Raw genomic sequence first — 27,271 nt, 5'->3', positions numbered from 1 at the left:
ATACAAATGGAGATCAGGGTTTAATGCTCTGTCAAAGATGACATCATTAGAGACAGAGGACATGCCTGGATTGAGAAGTATGGAGCAGAAAAATCACCTCTGTCATTTTCAAAGAAACCATTCTGGTACTTGTGTAAGTGATTTAGGGAAGCTGCAAAAACCAAAATCTGGATGGCCAGACAGGAATCTGAAACACCATCCCAAATATATATCCAGTGTCTTACTGCTGTGCAATGCCACTTAATTTTCCCTTTGACTCATGATCATGTAGACATCCTCACAATGAGAGGGTCCCTCTTAACACAGGATTTTCTACTTCTACATTTTTTTATTAGCTGTATTAGGAAATTAGACAGTCTGTTTCAATGTAATATTTTGATCTTGATGTTTCTAGAGATATTACTGCTATACCATTTTTAAGTTGAATAAATGCATAAAATAACTTTCTGATGGTTTTTAACAATAATGTTTATTACAGAAAAACCTCACATAAACATGTCTGTTGTTAGAACAGTTTCAAATGCATAGTCATTTGCAATATCCCACGGAATGAGCCCTGATCTAAGACTGTACCATGATATGTCAAGCCACGTGCACGTGCACTCACTGATGACAGATTTGTATCAGGCTGGGATTTGAACCCAGATGTCCCACTTTGTGCGAGTGGCTACCCGAGCACGTTTCCCATCTGACCGAAATCTCCATATTCCGCGTACTGCAAAATAGTTCCCCTGTCCATTATTCCTCATTGCTCACACCCCTACTCTATCCCTGTGAGAGATTGGACATTATTGTGCATTGCAGTGAAAGATAAGTATGCTGTCAGACACATACATTATATTGGTATGGAGTCTGATCTTTCAGACATGCTGCAAACTGGCCAAACTCAGTTCAAAGAAGTCATCCCAGCACTTGTTAAACAGATCTCTTGCTATACACTATGAACTGCATGTAAAAATAGTTAATTGCCACATGAATATTTAGGCATATAGCCCATCATCAATGGCATATATTGTTTATGTCGATATCAAATGATGTATATGAGAGATAACAAGAGACCTGTTATATAAAAACACTTGCCCTGACCACAAGATCCTTATTTTCATCCCATGACAGTAGTGTCCAATATTACCAAGAAGTGACTATTTAGTCTTTGACAGTATGACAAGTACACATGAGAACTTTCGTATCACAGAGATCCACATTAATTTTAACATCATACAGTTTTCATACTTGAGACACACATCATATGATATAGACGTGCACAAATATGCCACTGATGATGGGGTACATGTCTGGAATTAAACATTTTTACATGCAGCTCATGGTGTACAACAAGATGTCTTTTAACAAGTATTTACAAGCTGTGGAGCACATACCATACAAAATTGTTCTCATCCCAATACCTGCCTTAAGTTGTTCAGCAAAACCACAGAAAACTTAAATATGAATGGCTAGATGGGCATATCAATTATGATCTTCCCAAATGTAAGTCCAATGTCTCAACTACAGTGCTACCTCACTCAGTACCAAAAAATTATGTGCAAGGGCAGAAATATTACTGTTGAACTACCGAGCTTACTTAAATGGGCTTTGCTAACTTGACCTTCAACATTATTAGTATGAGGTACCTTCCACATAGGACCATACAATGGTTTGAAAAGCCTCATGGAAAGGTGAGGTGAAGTGTAAAATTGCAATGGATTGAGAAAATCAAGGTATTGAAAATCATGATTTGGTATTTATTCAATGGCCTATAATTTCCCCTAAACACTCGCAATGTTCTGGGAGCAAGTATTGTATGAAAGTTTCCCTCCTCCATACATGTTTCATGTTAAAATAAATCAATAACAGGTGCAGGTGTTCAGTACTCTAGGAGACTCAGATTTGAGTGAATGGATTTGCCAGGTGTTGAATTAGTATTATTTTGAAAATATTAAAGGACAAATGGAGGGACTGGAAGATTGATACTGGACTGTTCTGTAGTCCTTGACAGGAGTATTCCTATTAAGTATTGGCGAATGGCTGAAGGTTTCAATTTCCAACTTAGTTCTTTAAAATTTATTTCCTTTGAGTTTACTTATTGTCTCTGATTTATTAACCATGTGCACCTCGTTGTTAGATGGACTCTAGAATCTGAATCTTGGCTGTCAGCTTCCTATGAAAATGTTGTATGTCAGGTGCCTCCTGGCTTTGTAGCAACCTTTTTTGTCACCACCAGTGACTATACTATTGAAGGAATCTGCAACAAGCCCAGAAAGATGTGCTGTTTATTATTTCTTTACTCATTTCACTATGTAGCCTGTCATAACTCCTACTTCTTCTTGGCAACATTAGTCTTTATTTTTACATTTCTTCACCTGTTAGTTTTCAGGTATCTTGTTCTTTTTCTAAAGCCCTAATGTCTCTTCTTCACAATCTTATTTCTTTCTCTTTTGTGAAAATCCACACTTCATGTCCATACAGTCGAGTAGGAATCGCCGTGTTTTTGTAAAATTTCATCAGTCTCCTTCCTTACTATATTTACAGCACATAGTTTTGTAAAATTGTAACAGTCTCTCCTGACTTATTTTTAAATTTCTCTAAACCAAATCTTCAACACAACAGGATATTTCTATTTCATTTTCAATGTCTTCTACATAATAGTATTGCAACAGGTAAGTAAATACTTGTCTCTTGTCACAAACATTGTTAGTCTGAGTATATGGAAGTCAACACTGGCAGTAAATAAGATAATTTCCTTCACCGTGATCCATACACTTATTACACAGTGCTAGCCATTTTGGCTTCTTCAGTATAACACCTGAAATGCATTAAGAAAAGTATTGTTAAAAACAACTTCATTTTGAAGGGTAAAAACATATTTGATAGTTGCACCTTATTGTTTCATTTTGCCACTGAATCATTATTTCAGTCTACAGGTGCCTCAGCACAGTATTCCTAGACCTCTCTCACCCCTAGTCCTTGCTCTCCCACCCCTTCACCAGCCCATACTCCTTCCTTGTTTACCCAGCTCCTTCCACTCAATACTTTCCACTTGGTGGGGCAATGAAGCTTTTATTACTGCTTTTCAGTTCCAAGCATTCTAGCATCATACCAATTCCTTTAACACTGTACATTTACCTTTTTTTCTAGTGGGAATTTGCTCAACAGTGACGGATTTTTTAAAACTTTAGTCATCTCTAAAGTAATACTGAAACATCATAATTAGTTTGTTGAAGCAACAAATTAAGCATATGGAGCAAGTGGTTCAGCATGTACACTGCAGAGCACATTGAATCTCTAATGAAGACACCACTAGTTTTTCTCAAAGTAAAGCTGTCCATGTCCTCAATGTGGGTTCGAACACTGCAAGGTCGTACTAGAGGTGATACGCCCTTGCCTTGCTTCAACCTTCCAAATAACTGATTTATTTTAATATGCACTTCAAAGCCTGATGCATACTGGCTTTTTCCCCAATAATAAATCATTTCCAGATGTGAAAGAGGTGATAAGTGATAGAAAAACAACTGTATGGCAGTCGGGGGCAGGACTTTTAATGTTGTAGTCCAGCACCAACCTGTTGACCCACCAAGTTTATACAAAATAAATATATTAATTTTACACGTCTTCACATTTTATTTCTCTTAAGAAATGAAAGCTTTAATGTCATCAATCTATATTTTAAAAGAAAAAGCAAATCTGCAAATAGCAGTGACGATGGTAAAGCACCGGCTTAACAAAAATATTACCTGAAGCCAGTCTCCTTCTCATTTGTTGAATTTGTTGAAGCTTTCTTTCTGCTACTACCAGAGGTTAATTGATTTCTGGATCCTTTTGGTCTGCCACGTTTTCTAGCAATTTTTAGTTTCTCATCTGCAGCTTCTATGGCTCCATCCTCTTTCACCAAAACACGACACTGCAGCCACGCAGGCTGTAATAAAGGTTAAACAATGTTACATTCCATCCTGGATTTTCCATTGTTTGATTTAAACAAATTTTAAATTTTGTAATCTATAGAAATTATTAGAGTCAAATAAAATTCACTGTTATTAACATCACATGAGTCTTTAATCATGGCAGAACTACTCTTACCTGTTTGCTAGGACAGCAAGACTATAACATTTTTAGCATAATCTGGCAACAAAAACTGATATAACAATGACAGAATAACCAATGCATGATATCTGTTAATAGCTCAAGCTGGAATAGGTGTTAATTCATGGTATTCAAATGAAAATTGTTCATGATCATCCATAAAACTAAAGCAGCTAAAACTGTTGTTAACCATTAATATTGATACACGGGGGGAAGGCGATACCACAGTCTCTGCTCAACACTGGACAATAACTGATTGTTATCAATCCTGCAAGTGAGATTAGTGATTCGTAAATGGGTTCCTGAAGATCAAGGAGAAATACAACAATGACTCTGCAAAACATTAAGCAACACAGCACAACAAAACAGCATGATCGCATCCTCAATAAATTACCACATGCAAGTCATTGATGTTGTAATGTACTTAAATTGTAAGCACACTGGAAGCAACATTTTACAGTGGCACAGCAGTTGGTGGGATGAGAGTGAGAGGAGGCAGTTGGGGTAACAAATTTGGTCAAATGGCACTAAGACACCATCCACTGGACAAACTGTACTGGAGGAATGCTGGTAGACTGGAAGCGTTCCAAATCAGACAGCAGCAGCACCCAGAAAAATGGCATCATTATATACAGTGTGCTGTAGGGTTCATGATTTTGGCATGCTGTGAACTAACCAACTATGTTGGTACTGTTTATGAGTCATCAAAAGAGGGAGTGTTTATAGTGTGTGTGCTACCATGTATGCTAAACTGTTCATCAACAGAGGACCATTCCCTCTACAGATCAATTTTAATTTGGCTTGCAAAGTGACAGCAGGTACATTTAGGTGTGGCAAGGAGCTGAAACCTTATATCACCTACCAAATATCCAAGAAAGGGATGTACCAAATATCCAAGAAAGAGATGCCTTCAGAAAAATCGGTGTGTGTGTGCGTGTGTGTGTTTTGTGTCAAAATTGGAGGGAGGACAACAGATTTTCATGATTTTCCATGAGATTTTTGGTTGCACAAGTATGCAGAAAATGAATTTTCTACAGTTGTGTTTGTTATGCTGGTGCAATGGTTTACAATTTCAGCCTAAAAGAAAACATTATTCAACCATAGGGCTCTCTCTGGGAGCAACAGCTTCAACAGTAAAAAAAATTCAGGAGGATGATAAGTTCACTGTCACATGTACATTGTTTACAATGAGTACCAAATGGCATATTTATAATGCACTGACATGATTCTGCTAAGGCAATTACTTGTTTACAAATGACATCATATTTGTCATGGACTGTAAGAGTTATCTGTTTGCACTATTGCAATTTCAGCTGTGTGGAAATTATCAAGTGGCATAACTGTGCTTTCTTCATCATCACAAGTCATCGGTGAGCATTCTGTCCTCACAACCCAAGCATCACCATTCCAGATGCTTACCAGAGGGGTGTATTTTTTCCTTCTTTTCCTGCTGTTGTTTATTTTGTAAGATTTGTGGTGGGTCTTATACCAGCACTACATGAAGTTGCATCCCTGGCCGATATAACAGGGCAATATTTTGACGACCCAGTACACAGCCAGATGAAAGTAGTATTACCTTTATCCTTTCTTCTCAGAGTGGATTTTGGTGGTCCGGATCCTTCCGTGCCACCTCCCTGTTGATCCAACTGCGGTGTAGATCCCTGGAATGCTTCCGCAAGTTCCCTCTATTGTGCTACTAAATAAATAGCCACACTTCTCACAAACAGGGGTATATTTTGACCAACATTTTCATTATTACTTTTCACAACACAACTAACAATTGTTACAGTAATACCACTATCCTGAGTACATTCAAACATCTGTACACGCATACTTTAGGACCTGAGAGAAAAATCAGACAAAAACTATCACTCTTCAATTGTTCATTACACCCTTGTTGGTGCGTTATTTACTCCATGGCTCTCGGATTCAGACGTTTGCTGCACCATGGCACAAATGACTCCCGGATGACCAGTGGTTGTAATAACATTTTTACTGGTCCCCTTTTCGCTGGCTACACCACTGCTCCACATTCAATGCATACAAGAAACAAAAACACTTAGTTTCTCTTTCCCACTACATTTATCCTTATTCAACTGAGTCACAAGCATCTCTTGTCGATGGCTTTCCAATGGTGTGTTGGAATGTTTACAAATATCCTGAAACACTATACCAGCTTCTATTAGTGCGTGCTGAAGAGATAGACTAGACATCGTCATGATTTGATCTATTGACCAGCTTGTTTCTCTCCTCCTTGATCTTTCCTTCCATGATTATTTTTTCTAGATTTTCTCTATCTGTTCTTACAATGTGGCCAAAGAACTGGAGAATTTTTTGCCTGACACTACAAGAAAAGCACTTGGAGCTATTAAGTTGCTTAATAATGGACACATTAGTTATTCTTTTGGTCCATTTTACACACAGCATCCTGTGCCAGTAGCAAAGCTCAAATGTGTCGAGGGCTCATGACAGGTAACTGTAAAAGACAGAAAACATATGGGTTTCAACAAGGTGGATCTTTGTACTGTTTGTATTGCTTCATTCTGCCAGATATTGGTGAGTTTCTTCATAGCCATTGCCCTAGAGTAATCCATCTTCTTATCTCATCTTCACGGTTTCCCAAGTTGCAAATGGTTGACCCAAGGTTGATGAAAGAATGCAAGACTTTTGGTTCTTGTAAATGATCTTTGAGTTGGACTTGCTGAGATTGATGTCTAATCTATATGACTGACTAAAGTCATTTACTTTTGTCAGCAGCTCAGTAAGATCATTTTCGCTGCTGGTTAAAATCATAGTGTTATCGGCAAATTGAAATTTGTTATTAGTTCTTCCACCAATTGAGATGTTTGAGTCCAATCGTCAATAGTTTTGCTGATGACATGTTTGCCACAGATGTTCTACAGATTGGGAGGTAGGACACGACCCTGTCTGACACTTTTCGGTGCACTGAAGAAATCAGATGTGCCAGCATTTGTCTTCACAGCTGTGTGGTAATTATAGTGTGGACTTCTGATCAGTAGTATCAAGGGTGATGGGACACCAAACTCTGCAAGCACCTGCCACAACTTTTCCGAGGCAATGCAAACAAAGGCCTTCATACAGTCAAGGAAACAAATGAAAGCAGGAACACAGAATTCTCATGTTTTCTCACTTATTTGTTGTATGTTGAGCATCTGTTCTTGCGTTTCTTTCCCCTCAACAAAACCCGCATGTCCTGGGTAAAACTGAATGTATGGCTTCAAATGTTGGTTCAAAATGTATAGTAAAATTTTGCTTGCTTGGGATATAAAAGCAATAGTTTGGTAATACACAATGAGTTAGAAAAAATTTCTAGTTGTTGTGTGAACGAATGCTTCTACATTTACAAAAATGTAAGTTAATGCAGATGAGTAGGAAAAGCAATCCTGTAATGTTTGAATACAGCATTAGTAAGTTACTGCTGGAAGCAGTCACATCGATTAAATATCTGCATTTAATGTTGCAAAGTGATATGAATGGAATGAGTACATAAAGACGGTAATAGGAAAGGCAAATGGTCGACTTTGGTTCACTGGGAGAGAGAGTTACAGGAAAGTATGGTTCATCTGTAAAGGAGGCAACTAGTGTGGCCCATTCTTGACTACTACTATGGTGTTTGGTATCCACACCAGGTCAAACTAAGGAAGACATCAAAGCAATTGAGTGGCGGGCTGCTAGATTTCTTCCCGGAAGGTAGGTTTGATCAACACCCGAGTATTAGAGAGATGCTTCAGGAATTCAAGTGGGACCCCTGGAAGGAAGACAATGTTCTTTCTACAGAACACTAGTCAGGAAATTTAGAGAATTGGCATTTGAAACAGACTGTAGTACAATTCTTCTGCCGTCAACATTCATTTCCTGTAAGGGCCATGAACATAAGCAAAGAGAAATTAGGGTTCGTTCAGAGGCATATGGGCAGTCGTGTTTTCCTCACTCCAGTGGTGAGTGGAAAAAAGGGAGGAAGTTTGGTTTTAAAGTCCCATCAACTTCGAGGTCACTAGAGATGGAACACAAGTTCAGACTGTATCGAGGATGGGGAAAGAAATCGGCTGTACCCTTCCAAAAGAACCATCCAGGCATTTGCCTCAAGCAATTTAGGGAAATTGCGGAAAACCTAAATCTGGATGACTGGACATGGGTTTAAACAGCAAGTGAAACAGGAAAGGAAATGACTAGCAGTGGTGCAGAGTGTCCTCTGCCATGCGCCATACAGTGGCTTGCAGAGTGTGTATGCAGATGTAGATATAACTGAAGCAGTTCCTAATTGACCCTTTCTTGTGCACGGAGTGATGAGAGAGATTCTGACCAGTCTACTGGACATTCCCAGTTTCCTTTACTCTTCCACACAATGAATGCAGAAGATCAACACATTCCCGTCCAATTTCTTTGATCATATCCCCAGATATACCATCTAGACCACAGGACTTATAATTCTTCAGATGCTGAACAGTGATTTCTATTTTTCTGCATGGGATTAGATGGCAGTTATAAGAGTCAAGGGGAATGAAAGGGAAGCAGTGGTTGGGAAGGGAGTGAGACGGGGTTGTAGCCTCTCCCCAATGTTATTCAATCTGTATATTGAGCAAGCAATAAAGGAAACAAAAGAAAAATTCGGAGTAGGTATTAAAATCCATGGAGAAGAAATAAAAACTTTGAGGTTCGCCGATGACACTGTAATTCTGTCAGAGACAGCAAAGGACTTGGAAGACAGTTGAACGGAGTGGATAGTGTCTTGAAAGGAGGATATAAGATGAACATCAACAAAAGCAAAACAAGGATAATGGAATGTAGTTGAATTAAGTCAGGTGATGCTGAGGGAATTAGATTAGGAAATTAGACATTTAAATTGGTAAAGGAGTTTTGCTATTTGGGGAGTAAAATAACTGATGATGGTCGAAGTAGGGAGGATATAAAATGTAGACTGGCAATGGCAAGGAAAGTGATTCTGAAGAAGAGAAATTTGTAAACACCGAGTATAGATTTAAGTGTCAGGAAGTCGTTTCTGAAAGTATTTGTATGAAGTGTAGCCATGTATGGAAGTGAAACATGGACGATAAATAGTTTAGACAAGAAGAGAATAGAAGCTTTCAAAATGTGGTGCTACAGAAGAATGCTGAAGATTAGATGGGTAGATCACATAACTAATGAGGAAGTATTGAATAGTTTTGGGGAGAAGAGAAGTTTGTGGCACAACTTGACCAGAAGAAGGGATCGGTTGGTAGGACATGTTTTGAGGCATCAAGGGATCACCAATTTAGTATTGGAGGGCAGCGTGGAGGGTAAAAATCGTAGGGGGAGACCAAGAGATGAATACACTAAGCAGATTCAGAAGGATGTAGGTTGCAGTAGGCACTGGGAGATGAAGAAGCTTGCACAGGATAGAGTAGCATGGAGAGCTGCATCAAACCAGTCTCAGGACGGAAGACCATAACAACAACAACAATGACAGGATCATTTCTGTCAAATTAGATGCTTCTGTGTGTAAACTCGAGATCATACAGATCTATGCCCCAACTGCTGTAGTGACAGATGGTGTGATAGAGAAGATCTGTAAACAGCTGGAGCAGTTTCTTAGTAAGATCCCTAACAAAGAACAAGCAGTGATTCAAGGAGGCTACAATGCTGATATTGTAGGTACTACCCAGGACATGCACTTACAGTTTGTCATTGGGCTTTATGGTGCAGGTGATAGAAATAAATGAGGCAGGTGCTCACTGTATTTCTGAGAGAGTATCGACACAGCTGTCTGTAACAGTATGTTCGAACACCACTCGAGGCAACTGTGCACTTGGATATCACCTGATGACACATTTAAAAATCAAATTGGCTTACTGTTAGTTTGAAAATGTTGGAAGACTTTGGTCTTAGACTGTAACACTGTGAAAATGATCACAGTCTGCTATACACGAAAATGTGGCTTAAGCTCAAATCGGCCAAGAAGAGCAGAGAAAGACAGATAAGACTCAGCCAGCAAAGAAGCTGTTTGGAAATTTTGTGAGTTTGTAAAACCAAAACTCCGCACCAGTCTTGATAATTAAGCTCCAGCATCACAGGAATCGAATGAAGCAGGTTGTTTCCTCATCTCCTCCAGCATCAGTACAACTACAAAGTGTGAAACATCCTTTGATGTCACAGCCAGCACTACACTTAATTGAAAAGAGAAGAAAAATGAAGAAAACTAGAATTCATTCTATCCAGGATCAAGACAGATATGATACTGTGTAGAGAAATACAATGGAATTGCAAAAGGGATGGATCACAGTTCATTAATGTTGTCTGTGGTGATATAGAACATCAACAAAATCACAATCTTTTCAAGAAACTCAAAATCATATCTGGCAAATTTAACACTTTTATATAGATGGTAGATGACAAGAATGACAACCTTATCAGAGACAATACTGTGAACACGTATATTCCGGAATTAACAGCAGTTCTGACAGTCAACTTGTTGAGCAACTTATGTTGTTTTTGTTGTTGATGTTGTGGTCTTCAGTCCTGAGACTGGTTTGATGCAGCACTCCATGCTACTCTATCCTGTGCAAGCCTCTTCATCTCCCAGTACCTACTGCAACCTACATCCTTCTGAATCTGCTTAGTGTATTCATCTCTTGGTCTCCCTCTACGATTTTTACCCTCCACACTGCTCTCCAGCACTAAATAGGTGATCCCTTGATGCCTCAGAACATGTCCTACCAACCGATCCCTGCTTCTAGTCAAGTTGTGCCACAAACTCCTCTTCTCCCCAATTCTATTCAATACCTCCTCATTAGTTATGTGATCTACCCATCTAATCTTCAGCATTCTCCTGTAGCACCACATTTTGAAAGCTTCTATTCTCTTCTTGTCTAAACTATTTATCGTCCATGTTTCACTTCCATACATGGCTACACTTCATACAAATACTTTCAGAAACGACTTCTTCTGTAGCACCACATTTCGAAAGCTTCTATTCTCTTCTTGTCCAAACTATTTACCGTCCATGTTTCACTTCCATACATGGCTACACTCCATACAAATACTTTCAGAAATGACTTCCTGACACTTAAATCTATACTCGATGTTAACAAATTTCTCTTCTTCAGAAACGCTTTCCTTGCCATTGCCAGTCTACATTTTATATCCTCTCTACTTCGACCATCATCAGTTATTTTGCTCCCCAAATAGCAAAACTCCTTTACTACTTTAAGTGTCTCATTTCCTAATCTAATACCCTCAACATCACCCGACTTAATTTGACTACATTCCATTATCCTCGTTTTGCTTTTGTTGATGTTCATCTTATATCCTCCCTTCAAGACACCATCCATTCCATTCAACTGCTCTTCCAAGTCCTTTGCTGTCTCTGACAGAATTACAATGTCATCGGCGAACCTCAACGTTTTTATTTCTTCTCCATGGATTTTAATACCTACTCCGAATTTTTCTTTTGTTTCCTTTACTGCTTGCTCAATATACAGATTGAATAACATCGGGGAGAGGCTACAACCCTGTCTTACTCCCTTCTTAACCACTGCTTCCCTTTCATGTCCCTCGACTCTTATAACTGCCATCTGGTTTCTGTACAAATTGTAAATAGCCTTTCGCTCCCTGTATTTTACCCCTCCCACCTTTAGAACTTGAAAGAGAGTATTCCAGTCAACATTGTCAAAAGCTTTCTCTAAGTCTACAAATGCTAGAAATGTAGGTTTGCCTTTCCTTAATCTTTCTTCTAAGATAAGTCGTAAGGTCAGTATTGCCTCACGTGTTCCAACATTTCTACGGAATCCAAACTGATCTTCCCCGAGGTCGGCTTCAACCAGTTTTTCCATTCGTCTGTAAAGAATTCGTGTTAGTATTTTGCAGCTGTGGCTTATTAAACTGATTGTTCGGTAATTTTCACATCTGTCAACACCTGCTTTCTTTGGGATTGGAATTATTATATTCTTCTTGAAGTCTAAGGGTATTTCGCCTGTTTCATACATCTTGCTCACCAGATGGTAGAGTTTTGTCAGGACTGGCTCTCCCAAGGCCGTCAGTAGTTCCAATGGAATGTTGTCTACTCCGGGGGCCTTGTTTCGACTCAGGTCTTCCAGTGCTCTGTCAAACTCTTCACGCAGTATCATATCTCCCATTTCATCTTCATCTACATCCTCTTCCATTTCCATAATATTGTCCTCAAGTTCATCGCCCTTGTATAGACCCTCTATATACTCCTTCCACCTTTCTGCTTTCCCTTCTTTGCTTAGAACTGGGTTTCCAACTGAGCTCTTGATGTTCATACAAGTGGTTCTCTTATCTCCAAAGGTCTCTTTAATTTTCCTGTAGGCAGTATCTATCTTACCCCTAGTGAGATAAGCCTCTATATCCTTACATTTGTCCTCTAGCCATCCCTGCTTAGCCACTTTGCACTTCCTGTCGATCTCATTTTTGAGACGTTTGTATTCCTTTTTGCCTGCTTCACTTACTGCATTTTTATATTTTCTCCTTTCATCAATTAAATTCAATATTTCTTCTGTTACCCAAGGATTTCTACTAGCCCTCGTCTTTTTACCTACTTGATCCTCTGCTGCCTTCACTACTTCATCCCTCAAAGCTACCCATTCTTCTTCTACTGTATTTCTTTCCCCCATTCCTGTCAATTGTTCCCTTATGCTCTCCCTGAAACTCTGTACAACCTCTGGTTCTTTCAGTTTATCCAGGTCCCATCTCCTTAAATTCCCACCTTTTTGCAGTTTCTTCAGTTTTAATCTACAGGTCATAACCAATAGATTGTGGTCAGAGTCCACATCTGCCCCTGGAAATGTCTTACAATTTAAAACCTGGTTCCTAAATCTCTGTCTTACCATTATATAATCTATCTGATACCTTTTAGTATCTCCAGGGTTCTTCCACGTATACAACCTTCTATCATGATTCTTAAACCAAGTGTTAGCTATGATTAAGTTGTGCTCTGTGCAAAATTCTACCAGGCGGCTCCCTCTTTCATTTCTTAGCCCCAATCCATATTCACCTACTACGTTTCCTTCTCTCCCTTTTCCTACACTCGAATTCCAGTCACCCATGACTATTAAATTTTCGTCTCCCTTCACTATCTGAATAATTTCTATTATTTCATCATACATTTCTTCAATTTCTTCGTCATCTGCAGATCTAGTTGGCATATAAACTTGTACTACTGTAGTAGGTGTGGGCTTCGTATCTATCTTGGCCACAATAATGCGTTCACTATGCTGTTTGTAGTAGCTTACCCGCACTCCTATTTTCCTATTCATTATTAAACCTACTCCTGCATTACCCCTATTTGACTTTGTGTTTATAACCCTGTAGTCACCTGACCAGAAGTCTTGTTCCTCCTGCCACCGAACTTCACTAATTCCCACTATATCTAACTTTAACCTATCCATTTCTCTTTTTAAATTTTCTAACCTACCTGCCCGATTAAGGGATCTGACATTCCATACTCCGATCCGTAGAACGCCAGTTTTCTTTCTCCTGATAACGACATCGTCTTGAGTAGTCCCCGCCCGGAGATCCGAATGGGGGACTATTTTACCTCCGGAATATTTTACCCAAGAGGATGCCATCATCATTTAATCATACAGTAAAGCTGCATGCCCTCGGGAAAAATTACGGCCGTAGTTTCCCCTTGCTTTCAGCCGTTCGCAGTACCAGCACAGCAAGGCCGTTTTGGTTATTGTTACAAGGCCAGATCAGTCAATCATCCAGACTGTTGCCCTTGCAACTACTGAAAAGGCTGCTGCCCCTCTTCAGGAACCACACGTTTGTCTGGCCTCTCAACAGATACCCCTCCATTGTGGTTGTACCTACGGTACGGCTATCTGTATCGCTGAGACTCGCAAGCCTCCCCACCAACGGCAAGGTCCATGGTTCATGGGGGGGGGATCCTGTCATCACTGGACAGAAAACGGCCATTTAGTGACCCAAGGGAGAAGACTAATTTTCAGGGAGTAGTGATGAAAGAAACCACGACGCTGCGATAGTCGTTCATAGAAATCCGAACGGCTGTGTTCTGTATTACAAACCCGTTAATGATGCTGTCATTAATGGGTTTGTAATACAGAACACAGCCGTTCGGATTTCTATGAATGACTATCGCAGCATCGTGGTTTCTTTCATCACTACTCCCTGAAAAATAGTCTTCTCCCTTGGGTCACTAAATGGCCGTTTTCTGTCCAGTGATTCCCATTAAGTCCAAGAATATAAAGGTTATACGTGCAAATTTTTCTTCCTGCTTTGGTAAGTTATCCCAGCTAAAGTATTCCGTGTACATTCCACGTAGCAATCATTCCTACAATGTGCATGGATAATGTGCACTGTAGTGATGGTCTAGAGACCAATTCTGTGATCTAGCACACATGTCAAAATCTAAAAATCTTACATTTATACATGTCGTCTTCATACCTGTATGGTGAATTTTATAACATTGTTAAGATCTTTAATATGAATCATACAAAATATCTGCTTGTGTTCATGGTCTAATGATTATCAGTCATTAGTTTTATAAATTTCTTGGTGCAATCTAACACATCAAAAAAAGTTATGCATCACCTCAGTTCCGATAGTTCCGGAACCTATACAGAAAACTGGAATAGAGATCAACATAAACATGTCTGCCCTTTTCACTGCACATGAAAACCACACATTGCATGTTGTACCATCATACCGCGAGAACTTCAGAGTTGGTGGTCCAGATTGCTGTACACACTAGTACCTCTAATACCCAGTAGCACATCCTCTTGCATAGATGCATCCCTGTATTTGTCGTGGCATATTATCCACAAGTTCATCAAGGCACTGTTGGTCCAGATTGTCCCACTCCCCAATTGCGATTCGGCGTAGATCCCTCAAAGTGGTTGGTGGCTCACATCATCCATAAACACCCCTTTTCAATCTATCCCAGGCATGTTCGATAGGGTTCATGTCTGGAGAACATGCTGGCCACTCTACTTGAGTGATGTCATTATCCTGAATGAAGTCATTCACAAGATGTATATGAAGGGGGGTGCAAATTGTCATCCATGATGAAGAACGCCTCGCCAATATGCTGCCAATATGGTTGCACTATCGGTCGGGGGATGGCATTCACATATTGTACAGCCGTTATGGCACCTTCCATGACCACCAGCAGCATACGTTGACCCCATATGATGTCACCCCAAAACAGCAGGGAACCTCCACCTTGCTGCACTTGCTGGACAGTGTGTCTAAGGCGTCAGTCTGACCGGTTTGCCTCCAAACATGTGTCCGGCAATTGCCTGGAAGGCATATACAATACTCAGTGGTGACGAGAACTTGATGCCAATCCTGAGTGGTCCATACGGCATGTTGTTAGGCCCATCTGTACCACACTGCATAGTGTCGTGGTTGCAAAAATGAATCTCAAAGGACAGCGGGAGTGAATTTGTGCATCATGCAGCCTATTGCGCACAGTTTGAGTCATAACATGACGTCCTGGTGCTGCACAAAAAGCATTATTTAACATGGTAGTGTTGCTGTCAGGGTTCCTCCGAGCCATAATCCGTACGTAGGGGTCATCCACTGCGGTAGTAGCCTTTGGGTGGCCTGAGCGAGGCAAGTCATCAGCAGTTCCTGTCTCTCTGTCTCTCCTCCAGGTCCAAACAACATCACTTTGTTTCACTCCGGGATGCCTGGACACTTCCCTAGTTGAGAGCCCTTCGTGGCACACAGTAACAATGTGGATGTGATTGAACCACTGTATTGACTGCCTAGGCATGGTTGAACTACAGACAACACGAACCATATACCTCCTTCTGACCTCCTCCGTCTAATTGGCGCTGCTCATGCATGGTTGTTTACATCTTTGGGTGGGTTTAGTGACATTTCTGAACAGTCAAAGGGACTGTGTCTGTGATACAATATCTACAGTCAACATCTATCTTCAGGAGTTCTGGGAACCGGGGAAAACATTCTTTGATGTGTGTATATTCATAGTTCCAGACGCATTTCACCTTTTACATTAAGGCACCGTAGTGGATTTACCAGTTATTCATTTGTCTGGCTGAAATATGCATTTCCTCTCCTCTGTTCAAAGGTTAGAGGTCACACATTGCATTGTTATTTCATTTTTAAAAAAACTGACACAATTTTATGTCACAATTGTTTTGTTTTGCAGTTTCTATATTTCATATGATTATTGCCACAGAACACCACTACTGATGTAGCAAGCACTAATTTCTTTTACTGCGAGCAATTTCTGTCGCAATATCAAGTGAACAAACAGTTACAACAGAATTCATTCACAGTTCTCTTAAGAAAAATCTGCAACCTTTGCAAAATCAGTAGTGGTGCCCTATAGCATCAGCTTATGGAGGGGCAAAATAAATAAATAAATAATAAAAAATAAAAAAATGAAAAAACCGGAAATTGTTTTAAAAAAAATCATGATTTTGTAAAAGTTAAGTGACAGTGCGACCTCTAATCTGTGCCTGGGTGAAAAGAAATGCATATTTTGCCACAGAAGATGCCATAAAGTACAAGGTGAAACCCGCCTGGAATATAAATAATAAATATAGTTATAGATTGCGGCACGATAAAGGCATTTCAATTTAGAAAATAATTATTTATATACCTGATGTGGAAAATGATCATACCAAAAAAATCCAAACCCTTACACGCAAGTTGGGTGTGGGACAATAAACAGTCCACAAAACTATGGAGACACACTGCAAAAAACAGAGGTGGGAAAAGCATCCATGATTAAGGCTACTCACATAATTTGAAACTGGTGAGTTAATCATGTCAGAAATTTCACAGAACACATGTTTACTACAGTTCATGTTTTGACATGATTTTTTACACTTTTGGCTACAAGAATGTACTTTTGCATCTGGTTACAACTGTGGCCCTGTTAGAGACAGACTTTTATAAGAGGGAAACAAGTTGTCTTGTCATCATATATAAAAACTCGTAACAATTAAAGAGGATTATTTTTGCTTTCTTATCCTTAACATATTTCATGGGATTTACAAAGGCAAAGAAGAGTTTGTCACAATCTCATCAATTAAGATCACTTGCAAAAATAAAATAGTAACACAGCAATGAACAAAATTTGGGTGCATAAAAGATTGAGAGACAATTGCATGTATAAAAAATATGGTCAAAATTACCTTATAGTTGTAGGAATTAACTTTATGAGTGCCTTCATTCTGTTGAGCCATATCTGTCAAATCTGCAGCAGTCTGGTCTAAAATAGGTGAGCTGGTACAGTCATTTCCATGACCATTAAAGCTCGCTACTTCTTGTTCTGCACTATCCTTCTCTTTCACTGAAGGTGACACCTCTGAAAATGAAACCTTCTCACTCTCCAAATTTTTTACTCTTATTCTACTTTTCTCCATGAATGTTTTATCTTTTGGTTTTTCATTATTCTCAGCAACATTGGTATTGATCTCTGAAGAATCATTTTTAACACTCTTGTCTACAACGGCGGTCTCTTTCTCTGCAATGTGATTTATTACTAAATTCTTATTCCTGAAGAGTGAACTAGTTGCGAGTTCTTTGGCTTTTTCATCAGTCAGTTTATGGACACTAAGCAAGTGCTCTTTGAGAGGAGCCACACCTTCATATATGCGTTGACAGATGACACATTTTAACTGCATGGGACCACTTGAAGCTTCCACATTGGCCGCATGTTCCTTTTCAATATGTAAACTTACTGCAGATTTCTGTAGACTAATGAATGGACAAAATTTGCACCTGTAACAGAAAAGTTTTTCAACAAATTTTGAAATATAACTATCATTATTTTGTTTAGCTTTTTTGCGTCTCTTAAGTTTGACTGCGGAACTTTTTGTATGGACGTGTCTTGCAGAGCAGTTCCTATTTGGTTTAGACCAATTGTTTTTCGGCTTCTTCTTTTTTAATTTTGAGCTCAGTTTTGCATTACTTGGTTTTTCTTCATTCAACAATTTGCTTTTTGGCTTAACACTAACAGTTTCCTGCTTAGTAATGGAAGCTGGAGGTGATATATTTTCTTCTTTCTTGTGGGCAATGTCTGTTGGATTAGTAGAAACCACAGATGAACTATCAGTACTCTTTTTTGTATTTGTGTTATCCACTGGAATTGCTGTCTTTTTAACTTCAGCCTGTGTTGTTTTCAAGATAATAGCTACAATTTTTGTGTACAATGGAATGCGATTCACAAGTGGTGGCATTTCTTTGGTACTGACTGCCATTGGTCCATCTTTAACTTCTGGTTTTTTAATACTTTTGCCTGAATGACTGGTGGTGTTCTCTGGATGATCACTGGCTATTGTAGGGGAGTGCACCTCTGTGGTCTTTTTGCTTTCTTGGCATATATTACCTGTGAAACTTACATCTTCAGTCTGAGTTGTTGTTGAAACTTTTTCCACACTGACCGGTGCTTGCAATACCTAAAACAAACAAAAATATCCATCAATAAAAGCATACTGTCTTCTAAGTTTCCTTACAAAACAGTAGCTAAGCTTTATTTGCGACAATAATGATACAGCAATAAATAAATTCTGAAATTTCTCACATGCTGCAAAAACTGAATTAAATTTTATTATTTATTTAATAAGATCCTCCCACCTCAACAACCAATGAAAATGGCTGGGCAATGGAAAGTCCAACATGGAATAAAAACAATATGGAAAGATTAGATTGCTGCTCCCCACCTAGAGGAGGTGCTGGGTCTTAGAAAAGTACAATGGAAAAGAATGCTAGAAATATTTCATCTTTCAAAGCCTTCCTTTAGAAGCAGAAAAGTCAGATGCACTCGAACAAGTATACCTCTCTCTCTCTCTCTCAAGAAAGTGCACACGCGCACACGCGCGCGCGCACACACACACACACACACACACACACACACACACACACACACACCTGGCCACTACCTCTGGGTGCTATGGCCCTATGACTAAAATCACCAAGAACCATTTTTTTAAATTGTTGTTATCATTTAGTCATTTAGTATTTCAGCTTCACAATGTTTTTATGGCAAACGAGTACAGCTGTCATCAACCTGCACAACTTGCTTCAACATTCCACCTCTACCCTCTAGATACTTCATTTTCACTGTGTTTTCCAACGTCCTGCAAGGTTTAGAGATTTTAAAAAGTTCTCTCCCACTTCTGTGATGAGGCAAATAAACTCTTCCATAAAAGAGTTTGAACACAGGTAAAGGAAATTTGTCAGAAGTTAAGATTAGTATCTGACCACAAAATCACATTAAAAACATGTTAGGAATGTTACAGACCAGATGTTAACTGCTGAGATAATATGCCTCACAGATAACTTTGTGTTCTTTGTTAATCTTATTCTATATTAATACATAAATGTTTTCTTTTGCCTTTTGTGATCAATGCTTATGTTTTGCCGTCTTTCTAAATATTTTACTCTTATACCAGTACCAATTAATCAGTATTGTAATATTGTAACATAATATTTTTATTACCATTAAAAATGTTTAGTTATTGTTTGATTAAAAGCATGCCTACTTCTATTGACACACTTGTTCCAGTAGTATTTCTATCTCTTCATGCAGTCCAGGGAAACTTCTTTTTTTTTTAATCATTCCTGATTATCCATGAAAAATCAACCTTGCAGTAATGACACCAATGTTACTGAAATGACATCCTTTTAATTCTGGAAACAAGAAGTAATCACGTCTAATGCGGCCCATGGAGTAGGGTGTTGTGGGATGAAAGCTAGCTTGTACAATGTTTTCAAAATGTTCTCTCTCTCTCTCTCTCTCTCTCTCCCCTTCACAAATTCACAGTGATAATTGTACTTTCATCTTAAAGTGAATTCAACATTTGTCTACTAGGATGATCATCTGTCAAACCTACTGAGGTTCAACCTGTTCTGTTATTTCTCTGACAGTTACATGATAGTTTTCACACACCATATGCTGAGTTTCTGAATGCAAGTGCCTTCCTGGTTGGTAGTCAGCCACAGATCACTGAGATCCACTTCTTAAACTTGAGAATCATTCATAATAAGATGTCTGACCTACAGTATTGTCTCCATAAGTTTTCCTCACTCCCACACATAATTTAATGTTGCAGCTTTGCTCCCACATATCAGACACTTGCTTTTTTTGGAAAGTATGACATACTGTCTTGGAGAATAAGGGTTGACTTATGTTCCTTTTTATATATTTCTTATGGCACAATCACATGAGCATTTTCCAATGAAATGACTGTTTTCAACCAACCAGTGATAACCTTCAGACTATTCTTTGTCTCCTCTTTTTATCTACTGACAGTCTGAAGATGACCACTGACTGGTCGAAATCAGTTATGTCTTTGTGAAATGGTCATGATTGTGTTATAAAAATATAATACCTTAAAAATCTGCAAAGAATTATATTTTGTTGTCAGAGAAAGTGATTAGCTAAATTGTTAACACTTTATTTTTATTAGACACAATCACAAAATGCTTCAAAACATTAACTGTTATAAACCTATATTCGACGTCATCAGAACCACAAATGAAAGCAGCAGATAGCGGTCACAAAGACACACAAAGCTTTGACACACTACCCAGATTTCAGAACGAATAAATCCCTTATTGGGAAGTAGAGAGGGATAGTTTGGAGAATGTTAAAAACGAAGGGCAGGTCTCATGATGAGACAGACTCAGCCTCGTTCTACTACAGGCAGATTCTCTCATCCTGGGGTACGAGTAACCTGCGCTTCCTAATTAAACTTCCCCACCTTATCCTTCACTCTTCTCCAATGACATAACCATTAGTTCTGAAAGCTAGGTAGCACGTCACCTTTACTACAGTGTGTAAATTTTTAGATGGCAGACCTCACCCTAGTCCTAAATCGGTAGAAGTCGGTAAACGTCGGGAGGCTTCAGTAGGCACGCTGTTTCGACTGCTGCCAACATTACGTAGCTGACTGTGTTGTACGAGGTAGCCATTGTCGTCTGCTTCGTTATTGTTTTGCGCTGTACTGTTCTGCGTGTTTTTATTCTGCAGTTGTGCTAAACATTATCAAAATTAGTGAAGAAGCAGTTGCTGGCCCATCTTGCGAGTCGTCAACAACCCCTACCGGTAGGCCTACGGTTAGAAGGAAACCAGTATTACGTAGCGATGCTCACAAAATTATATTGCGTGTGATTGAATGCTGCGAAAGGGAAAGGAAACAGAAAAAATTCCTTCAACCCATTTACAAATCTTCAGTGAGAGCTGCTACATACACAGGACAAACCATGCGTAGCATTGGAAGATTCAAACAGTTTTCCAAGAATCATCCTGGCATATCACCACAAACGCCTGGCAAGAAAAGGTGAGTTTCCATTTCAGATATTTTGTTCACGACCACTTTGAAGGAGCCCCCTATTTCGTCCGAATTACCTTATATTTCATTTTTCCTTGCTACTGTATTGCCTTGTATGGAAACACCACTGGTTACTGTATTATTTTGAAACACATTCATATTACAGTACATTTCCAAATTCAAAAAAATACATGCAGTCCAGAAGGCATTTTCTTATAAATATTTCTCTCTCTTTTAACTTAGGAAAAGAAGTGGAGAAATCGAAGTAATGATCGATGATTTCAACCAGCGTGTCATTCGCAACACAATAGCGGAATTTTATTCAGTGCGGAAGATTGTGCCGAGCCTGCGAACACTGCTTCCAGTTTTGCACGACAAAATAGGCTGGAAGTGGAGTATTGTCTCGCTGAGAAAAGTACTTTTGTCTATGGGATTCATATGGCGTAAGGTGGAAAACAAGAGGAATGTGTTGTTAGAACGTCCAGACATTGTGCACTGGCGATCTCGTTTCATGAAGAACTTCAGGCAAGCAGGCAGAGAAATATTTTTATCTCGATGAATCGTGGATCGATAATAACTTAACGTTTAATAAATGTTGGCAGAGGAAGGGTGACTTACGGCGTGAAGAGAGTGCCGTTGGTATCACTACATGGGGGAGCGCATAGTAGACAAACATACATACATTCATTTTATATATATATATATATATATATATATATATAGAGAGAGAGAGAGAGAGAGAGAGAGGGGGGGGGGGGGGGGGGGGGAACATTCCACGTGGGATAAAATATATCTAAAAAGAAAGATTATATATATATATATATTTAAAAAGAAAGATGATGAGACTTACCAAACAAAAGCGCTGGCAGGTCGATAGACACACAGACAAACACAAACATACACACAAAATCTAGCTTTCGCAACCAATGGTTGCCTCGTCAGGAAAGAGGGAAGGAGAGGGAAAGACAAAAGGATTTGGGTTTTAAGGGAGAGGGTAAGGAGTCATTCCAATCCCGGGAGCGGAAAGACTCACCTTAGGGGGAAAAAAGGAGGGAAAAAAGGACAGGTATACACTCGCACACACACACATATCTATCCTCATATACACAGACACAAGCAGACATTTGTAAAGGCAAATATATATAATAGAAGGAAACATTCCGCGTAGGAAAAATATACCTAAAAACAAAGATGATGTGACTTACCAAATGAAAGTGCTGGCAGGTCGACAGACACACAAACGAACACAAACACACACACAAAATTCAAGCTTTCGCAACAAACTGTTGCCTCATCAGGAAAGAGGGAAGGAGAGGGAAAGACGAAAGGATGTGGGTTTTAAGGGAGAGGGTAAGGAGTCATTCCAGTCCCGGGAGCGGAAAGACTTACCTTAGGGGGAAAAAAGGACGGGTATACACTCGCACACACACACATATCCATCCACACATATACAGACACAAGCAGACATATTTAAAGACAAAGAGTTTGGGCAGAGATGTCAGTCGAGGCAGAAGTGCAGAGGCAAAGATGTTGTTGAATGACAGGTGAGGTATGAGTGGCGGCAACTTGAAATTAGCGGAGATTGAGGCCTGGTGGATAACGGGAAGAGAGGATATATTGAAGAGCAAGTTCCCATCTCCGGAGTTCGGATAGGTTGGTGTTAGTGGGAAGTATCCAAATAACCCGGACGGTGTAACACTGCGCCAAGATGTGCTGGCCGTGCACCAAGGCATGTTTAGCCACAGGGTGATCCTCATTACCAACAAACACTGTCTGCCTGTGTCCATTCATGCGAATGGACAGTTTGTTGCTGGTCATTCCCACATAGAATGCATCACAGTGTAGGCAGGTCAGTTGGTAGATCACGTGGGTGCTTTCACACGTGGCTCTGCCTTCGATTGTGTACAACTTCCGGGTTACAGGACTGGAGTAGGTGGTGGTGGGAGGGTGCATGGGACGGGTTTTACACCGGGGGCAGTTACAAGGGTAGGAGCCAGAGGGTAGGGAAGGTGGTTTGGGGATTACATAGGGATGAACTAAGAGGTTACGAAGGTTAGGTGGACGGCGGAAAGACACTCTTGGTGGAGTGGGGAGGATTTCATGAAGGATGGATGATGGATGAGAAATGAGATCCATCATATATATATATAAAAAGAAAGATGATGAGACTTACCAAACAAAAGCGCTGGCAGGTTGATAGACACACAAACAAACACAAACATACACACAAAATTCAAGCTTTCGCAACAAACGGTTGCTTCGTCAGATAGCATTTTACAGTAGATTTTAATGTACATGACGATTTCAGTTTCGTTTACGAACAACATTTAAAGCGAGTTTTACTTCCAAGTCTTTCGTCTGCTTTCATTTAAGCATGACGCACAATTTGTAGTGCCAGCACTGCAACTGGTAGGCCTGCTTTGTCCCCTCCCCAACGACTCCTCTCCCCTCGCCAGCCAATGCTTGCTTCCCCCTCTCCCCGCACTCCCCTCACAACTCTGCCATCTTACAGTTAACACACTGTATTACGTATGTCTATTGGCAGTACTACACATTTTGTTTCTTATAGCTAAGTACTGGCCAGTAAGTCTCTCTCATGATTTAATAGTCTTCTTGACCGAATTTTCCTTTGACACACATAATACTTTGTCATAATCAAAAATCAACATGTTGTGTGCATGCTATAATCAAATTTCAACAACACATATATGAATCATTTCCTTCATAACATTTTCCATGACACAAGTATTCGATTTGTGGAGTTTAAATCCTTTTCTTATTTTTCAATTTCAACTAACATACACATAGTGCTTTCATAGCCATGTCGTTAATATTTATTCTGCTTGGACAAAATCTATATCTCTCAATGATGTAGGTCTTCATTCAACATTTTCATAATAGGCAAATAAATAAAATATGTCACTACTCATGTACCACATCATTGGTGACAAGGGCAATAAAACCTTTACGAAGTAGATTAACACTCAGAAACTATGACTTACATCCATTTAAACTTTTTCTCTTTGTACCATTCAATCTATTCATTTGTACCTGTCTACCGCAGTGAAATGTGCAGCGTGTACACTGTTTAAACTGATTGCATGCTGTCTGTGTACGTCATACAGGTGGCTCTGGGAGTGTAAGATCGCAGAATCTCTTACTGAGAGTACAATGTATATTCAAAACTGTAAATGCAACAAACACTGCAAAATATTACACCAGGGATTCATCTTATTTGCCACAACTTTTTCTAATCACTGATACAACAAAATTTTATGTAAAAATAATCAAACATATCGGCATATCAATCTGAAAATGATTCTTTGTAACTGGCTGTGCTGCTAAATATTAGAGACCTGCAGAAGAAACCTCACCAATATCCATAACAAATGTTCCACATGCACACTAGTGTGCCCCTCGATCCAGATGATAGAAGATCCAGAAGGTAGAAGAAATTTTAATCACCAGCAAGGAGAACAAGGCAGTGGCGTACAGTAGTGGAATGTGTGCCAATGTCTTTCGTTAAATTTCAGACCTCTCCATAGCCTCTCTTGAAGGGATGGTGTATGATACTGTGCACAGCAGCATCTGCTCAGAAGCCCCATGATACTATTTGAAAGGATTGGACATTATGTGAGCACCAGATTTCACTGTCTGCTGACATTTTATTCTATTCACATTGATAACAACAGAAACAGAATGCGTAAGCAATCATCATCGTCACATACATTAAACAAATAAGCCTACAAACTTGTTACTTTTTCACTGTCTTAACAGGAAACCATTCTGTTTCTGAATGCACATAACACTGCTTTTTCTACCATAAACAAGTTTGGTACACATTTGAAGTAGAAATGATTACTACATAGAGTAAATAGGCCTACCTGAAACTAATGGGCAAGGATCAGATTTGTGGTGGCATCATTTTTCGCAACAAGCTTAAATGCAACATTAAAGGATATGAAAGGACTGACAGCTTTCGACAACAAATTAAAACATTATCTGATTCTAGCTTGCTCAAAGGTACTGCAGTATACTTCCACTTATGACAAGATAACAGAAACATAAACAAAATTGTAATTTAGTACTTTCATGTTAGAACTGTGACTAATGATATGTATAAATTTTGCTTTTACTTTGCGAACATGTCATTCTCAATGGAGAGAAGTCTTCCGAAGTAAGAGTGATTTCAAGTGTGCCGGAGGGGAATGTCGTAGGACCGTTGCTATTCACAATATATATAAGTGACCCTGTGGATAACATCGGAAGTTCACTGATGCTATTTGTGGATGATGCTGCAGTACATCGAGAGATTGTAACAATGGAAAATTGTACTAAATGCAGGAGGATCTGCAACAAATTCACGCATGGTGCAGGGAATGGCGATTGAATCTCAATGTAGACAAGTGTAATGTACTGCGAATTCATAGAAAGAAAGATCCTTTGTCATTTAGCTACAATATAGCAGGTCAGCAACTGGAAGCAGTTAATTCCATAAATTATCTGGAAGTAGGCATTAGGAGTGATTTAAAATGGAATGACCATATAAAATTAATTGTCGGTAAAGCAGATGCCAGACTGAGATTCATTGGAAGAATCCTAAGGAAATGCAGTCCTAAAACAAAGGAAGTAGGTTACAGTACATTTGTTCGCCCACTGCTTGAATACTGCTTACTGGTGTGGGATCTGTACCAGGTAGAGTTGGTAGAAGAGATAGAGAAGATCCAATGGAGAGCAGCACCCTTCATTACAGGATCATTTAGTAATTGTGAAAGCATTACGGAGATGATAGATAAACTCCAGTGGAAGATCTGCAAGAGAGACGCTCAGTAGCTTGGTACGGGCTTTTGTTGAAGTTTCGAGAATATACCTTCACCGAGGAGTCAAGCAGTATATTGCTCCCTCCTACGTATATCTCGCGAAGAGACCATGAGGATAAAATCAGAGAGATTAGAGCCCACACAGAGGCATACCGACAATCTTTCTTTCCACAAACAATACGAGACTGGAATAGAAGGGAGAACCGATAGAAGTACTGAAGGTACCCTCCGCCACACACCACCAGGTGGCTTGCGGAGTATGGATGTGGATGTAGATGTAGATGTAGATACCTTGGCAAAAACTGACACATCAAATTACAAAGTAAAGAAAGAAAAGATTTCTGTTAACGATTTTTCTCCAGATACACTGATATATTTAAAAGCATGTTAAAGTAAGTGTGTGTGTGTGTGTGTGTGTGTGTGTGTGTGTGTGTGTGTGTTACACATGCTTATGAATGTGTTAAACACACAATTTTTTTAAAGTACCAGTATTGTTGTGAGTTAATAATACCTACCACTCACCTTTTACACATTACAAACATAGAAATTCTTCTACGGAATAGGAGGAGTTGTCAAGGAGAAAATTTTCATTTTGTTTTCAAATTTAACTTTGCTGTCTGCCAGACACTTTATATCATTGGATAAGTGACAAAAAATTATGGCGGCAGCATTGTGCAACTCCTTTTGTGCTAAAGACAACTTTAATGTTGAGTACTGGATGGCAGTTTTTCTTCTGGTATTGTAATTATTTTCATCGTTGTTCCTTTTGAACTGCAGAGGATTATTTGCAACTAACTTCGTGAGTGAATAAATATACTCTGAAGACGTACCTAAAGGCCTAACTCCTTACACAGATGTCTACAAGATGATCACGAGTGAGCACCATGAATTATTCTTATATCTCATTTTTAAGCAGTATACTTTTTCTTTCTTAAAGTTGAGTTCCGCCAGAACTTTACTGAGTGAAAATATGAAAAATATGTCAACTTACTGCTTTGTGTCTCCCTAAGTTTTCAAATGACTCAAAGTAGAAATGTGGCTGAACTAAGTCTTTTTAAGAGTTTCAAAACATGCATTTTATAG

General features: G+C 39.3%; 1 protein-coding gene across 2 annotated transcripts in view; it reads right to left on the bottom strand.

Annotated features, from left to right (window-relative positions):
- The window catches only part of LOC126091902 (uncharacterized), a 113,714-nt gene that overhangs the window by 70,050 nt on the left and 16,393 nt on the right, over positions 1-27,271 (bottom strand). For both annotated transcript variants that reach the window (XR_007521279.1, XM_049907203.1), the window contains exons 3-4: positions 17,226-18,491; positions 3,732-3,913 (exon numbers count right to left, since the gene is read on the bottom strand). Coding sequence is in view for 1 of the 2 variants with exons in the window: in XM_049907203.1 (XP_049763160.1) it covers positions 3,732-3,913; positions 17,226-18,491 (1,448 nt within the window). In the remaining variant the exon portion in view is untranslated. The remainder of the gene's footprint in view (positions 1-3,731; positions 3,914-17,225; positions 18,492-27,271) is intronic.

Source organism: Schistocerca cancellata, chromosome 7, assembly GCF_023864275.1.
Source record: "Schistocerca cancellata isolate TAMUIC-IGC-003103 chromosome 7, iqSchCanc2.1, whole genome shotgun sequence".
Taxonomy (NCBI): Eukaryota; Metazoa; Arthropoda; class Insecta; order Orthoptera; family Acrididae; genus Schistocerca; species Schistocerca cancellata.
The sequence above is the reverse complement of the archived record's forward strand: the minus strand, read 5'-3'. Positions and strand labels throughout refer to the sequence as shown.